General features: G+C 39.4%; 1 protein-coding gene across 1 annotated transcript; it reads left to right on the top strand.

The window, feature by feature from the left end:
• Nucleotides 1-3,005: 3,005 nt before the first annotated feature.
• LOC113312394 lies at nucleotides 3,006-3,434 on the top strand. The gene has a single exon (XM_026561144.1). The coding sequence runs from the start codon at nucleotides 3,006-3,008 to the stop codon at nucleotides 3,432-3,434; it is 429 nt and encodes a 142-aa protein (XP_026416929.1).
• Nucleotides 3,435-4,297: the final 863 nt, after the last annotated feature.

Consider the following 4,297-nt stretch of genomic DNA (forward strand, 5'->3'; position numbering starts at 1 on the left):
GGTTCTTCTTCACAACCTATTATCACCCATCCAACCACTCCTACAAAAAATTCCCCTGATAAAGCCTTACCTCCAATTAGACGCCTCACTTATGCACAAATTCAACAAAGGAAAGATAAAGGCTTATGTTACAATTGCGATGAATTTTACATACAGGGCCATAAATGTAAAACTCAACAGCTTTTCATGCTTATCACTGATGAGGATATTGAGGAACCAGAACCACTCTCGGATGCAACCACTCAAGCTGTTTCTTCTCCTTCTAGTGATTCAACCATGGAAACATCATTACATGCTTTGACAGGACATGTGGTTCATGACACTATACGTATATCTAGTCAATTACAGAAGAAACCAATTATGATCCTCATAGACACTGGAAGCACTCATTCTTTCATTGATTCTAAACTTACTGACCAATTGAGTATTCATGCTTCTCCCACAGGTCATATGGTGGTCACAGTGGCTAATGATGACAGCACCATCAGCAAGGGCATCTGTCACTCCATTGCTTGGGAAATGCAGGGCAACCAATTTTCATTTGATATGAGGGTCCTTCCACTGGGTGGTTATGATATGGTGTTAGGGGTTGATTTGCTACATAAGCTAGGTGATATCACCTTCAATTTTTCTCAACTCAAGATTTCTTTCATGCATCAAGGCAAGTACATCACACTACAAGGAAGCTCTTCTAAACCCTCATTAAGTCTTATTAGTGCTTCTTCTTTTAAAAAATATGTTAAGAGTAAGGTCCCTACACTGTTGGGTCAATTATTTGTTATCTCAACCTCACCACCTCCACCTACACCATCCTTCCTCACTCCATTAGTGGACTCTTACTCTGATATTTTTGTTGAGCCTACTCAACTACCACCACCAAGATCATTAGACCATAAAATTCCTCTTAAACCACATTCTACCCCAACTTCTCAAAGACCATATAGATGTCGATACATCCAAAAGTCTTTGGTTGAACAGATGGTTCAAGAAATGCTTAATTCAGGACTCATTCAAAAAAGAAATAGTCATTTTGCTTCTCCAATTCTTCTTATCAAAAAGAAGGATGGAACTTGGCGGTTTTGTGTAGATTATAGAAAAATGAATGACATGACTGTGAAAGACAAATTCCCTATTCCATTGATTGATGAGTTATTGAATGAGCTTAAAGGAGCAATTATTTTTTCCAAGATAGACTTAAGATTTGGCTACCATCAAATAAGATTATTTGGTCCATATATTTTTAAAACAACATTTAAAACCTATCATGGGCACTATGAGTTTATGGTCATGCCATTTGGCCTTACTAATGCAACAGCCACCTTTCAAGCCCTCATGAATGATATATTTCAACCATTCTTAAGGAAATTTGTGTTGGTATTTTTGATGATATCTTGGTCTATAGCTCTTCAGTGGAGGAACATATTGCTCATCTACAACAAGTTTTTACAGTCTTAAGACAGCACTCATTATATGCAAAGTTATCAAAACCTGTCTTTGGCCAATCTCAGTTAGAGTATTTAGGCCATCTCATTACTTCCCAAGGAGTGGCTCCAGATCCTGAAAAGATAGCTGCCATGCTAACCTGGCCATTGCCTACCACTTTGAAGCAATTGAGAGGATTTTTGGGTTTAACAGGCTACTATAGAAGATTTATTCAAGGATATGTACAATTTCCAAGCCACTCACAGACATGCTTAAAAAGGATGCCTTTCAGTGGACTCCAGATGCTCATATAGCTTTCATTGAACAAAAGTCTGCAATGACAAGAGCACCAGTGATGGCCTTGCCTGACTTCTCCAAGCAATTCACCTTAGAGACTGATGCATGTTCAAGGGGCGTAGGAGCAGTTTTGATGCAAGAGGGTAAACCCGTTTCTTTTTTCAGTAAAGCACTTGGCCCTAAAGCTATAGCATTGTCCACTTATGAAAAAGAATTCTTAGCCATTGTCATGGCAGTTCAAACATGGAAATACTATCTTTCTTATAGTCAATTTGTTATCAACACTGACCACCAAAGCCTTAAGTATCTGATGGATCAAAGGATCTCCACTGCTCTTCAACAAAAAATGGCTCATTAAACTCATGGGTTTTGATTATGTTATCAAGTACAAAAAAGGGATGGACAATACTGCAGTTGATGCTCTCTCCAGATTACCCACTTACAATGCTGAATGTCATGCCATCTCCTGCAGCACACCAAAATTGGCACTGGATATTATATCTAGTTATGAGAATGATGCCATTGTCCAACAGCATATATCTCAACTACTTGTGTCAGCAACACAGTCCCAATTATTTTACACTCAAGGCATCCTCGGATATAAAGGCAGATTGTACATTGGTTCAGCCAACAATTTCAGACTCTCCATTCTTCAGTCTCTACATTCTTATGCAATTGGAGGGCACTCAGTTATGTTGGGCACTTACCAAAGGTCTAAGTCCCATTTCTTTTGGCCAAAAATGAAGCATGATGTTCTACAGTTTGTAGCTACCTGTGAGGTTTGTCAGTGTAGCAAGGGAATCTCTTCTCTTCCTAATGGTCTCCTTCAACCTTTACCTATCCATGAGAGAGCATGGAAAGACATAGCCATGGATTTTATAGAAGGTCTGCCATTATCCAATCACAAGAGTGTGATCTTAGTTGTTGTTGATAGACTCACTAAATATAGCCACTTCCTACCACTAAGCCACCCTTTCACTGCCCTTACAGTAGCCAAAGAATTCCTTAACCATATTTTCAAATTGCATGGCCTTCCCAGCTCCATTGTCAGTGATAGAGACAAAATATTTCTTAGCCAATTTTGGAAAGGTCTATTCGAATCCTTAGGCACCACTCTCAAACTCAGTACTGCTTATCATCCACAAACAGATGGTCAAACAGAGAGAACCAATGCTTGTGTAGAGCAGTACCTCAGGTGTATGAACAGCTCCAACCCTAAACAATGGCCACATTGGTTGCCTTTGGATGAATAGTGGTTCAACACCAATTATCATACCTCCCTGAAAATGTCACTATTTCAGGCTCTTTATGGGTACCAACCACCTCACCTCATCTCCCCTATTCCTCCAACAACTTCAGTGGCATCTGTAGAGTTTTATCTTCAAGAGAGAAATGTCATGCTACAACTTCTCAGAGAAGACTTAGATAAGGCTCAGAGTAGGATGAAGTTTTTTGCAGATAAGACGCGCAGTGACAGAGAGTTTGCAGTGGGTGATTTAGTTTTTCTCAAGCTACAACCATACATGCAATCTTCAGTAGCTATTAACAAGAATTTCAAGTTGTCAGCTAAATACTTTGGTCCATTTAAAGTGTTGCAGCGAATTGGAGAAGTGGCTTACAAATTACAATTACATGTTGGATCTTGCATTCACCTTGTCTTCTATGTATCACAACTTAAACAACACATTGGGTTAAAAACTACTACAATGCCATAACTGCCAGTGGTAGATGATCAAGGACACTATGTGGTGGAACCAATTGCAGTTTTAAACACTCGTCTGACACTCAAAGGTAATACATTTATACCTCAACTGTTGATTCAATGGTCCAATCCACTATCGAAGATGCCTCTTGGGAAGACCTCTCTCACATCAAAGCTCACTTTCCACATTTTATCCTTGAGGACAAGGATCTTTGAAGGGGGGAGTAATGTCATGTGTCCATGCCACGAGCCACAGCGAGCCATGGTTGGCTAAGTTGGTCATAGGGGTATAGTCGTATCTGACGTTAATTGTAATAGCGTTATTTCATTTCCTCAAGTTCAGAGTCATTTAATGATGTATCTTTAACCGTTGGTGTCTGAGAAACTCGATTGGTTATTAAAGAAACCAATCTGTAATTGATTTGGGTTTAACATGCTACTATAGAAGATTTATTCAAGGATATGGTACAATTTTCAAGCCACTCACAGACATGCTTAAAAAGGATGCCTTTCAATGGACTCCAGATGCTCATATAGCTTTCACTGAACTAAAGGCTGCAATGACAAGAGCATCAGTGCTGTCCTTGCCTGACTTCTCCAAGCAATTCACCTTAGAGACTGATGCATGTGCAAGGGGCGTAAGAGCAGTTTTGATGCAAGAGGGTAAATCCATTTCTTTTTTCAGTAAAGCACTTGGCCCTAAATCTCTAGCATTGCCCACTTATGAAAAAGAATTCTTATCCATTGTCATGGCAGTTCAGAAATGGAAATACTATCTTTCTCATAGTCAGTTTGTTATCAACACTGACCACCAAAGCCTTAAGTATCTGATGGATCAAAGGATCTCCACTGCTCTTCAACAAAAAATGGCTCATT

The sequence above is a fragment of the Papaver somniferum genome, chromosome 9 (assembly GCF_003573695.1).
Source record: "Papaver somniferum cultivar HN1 chromosome 9, ASM357369v1, whole genome shotgun sequence".
Lineage (NCBI taxonomy): Eukaryota > Viridiplantae > Streptophyta > Magnoliopsida > Ranunculales > Papaveraceae > Papaver > Papaver somniferum.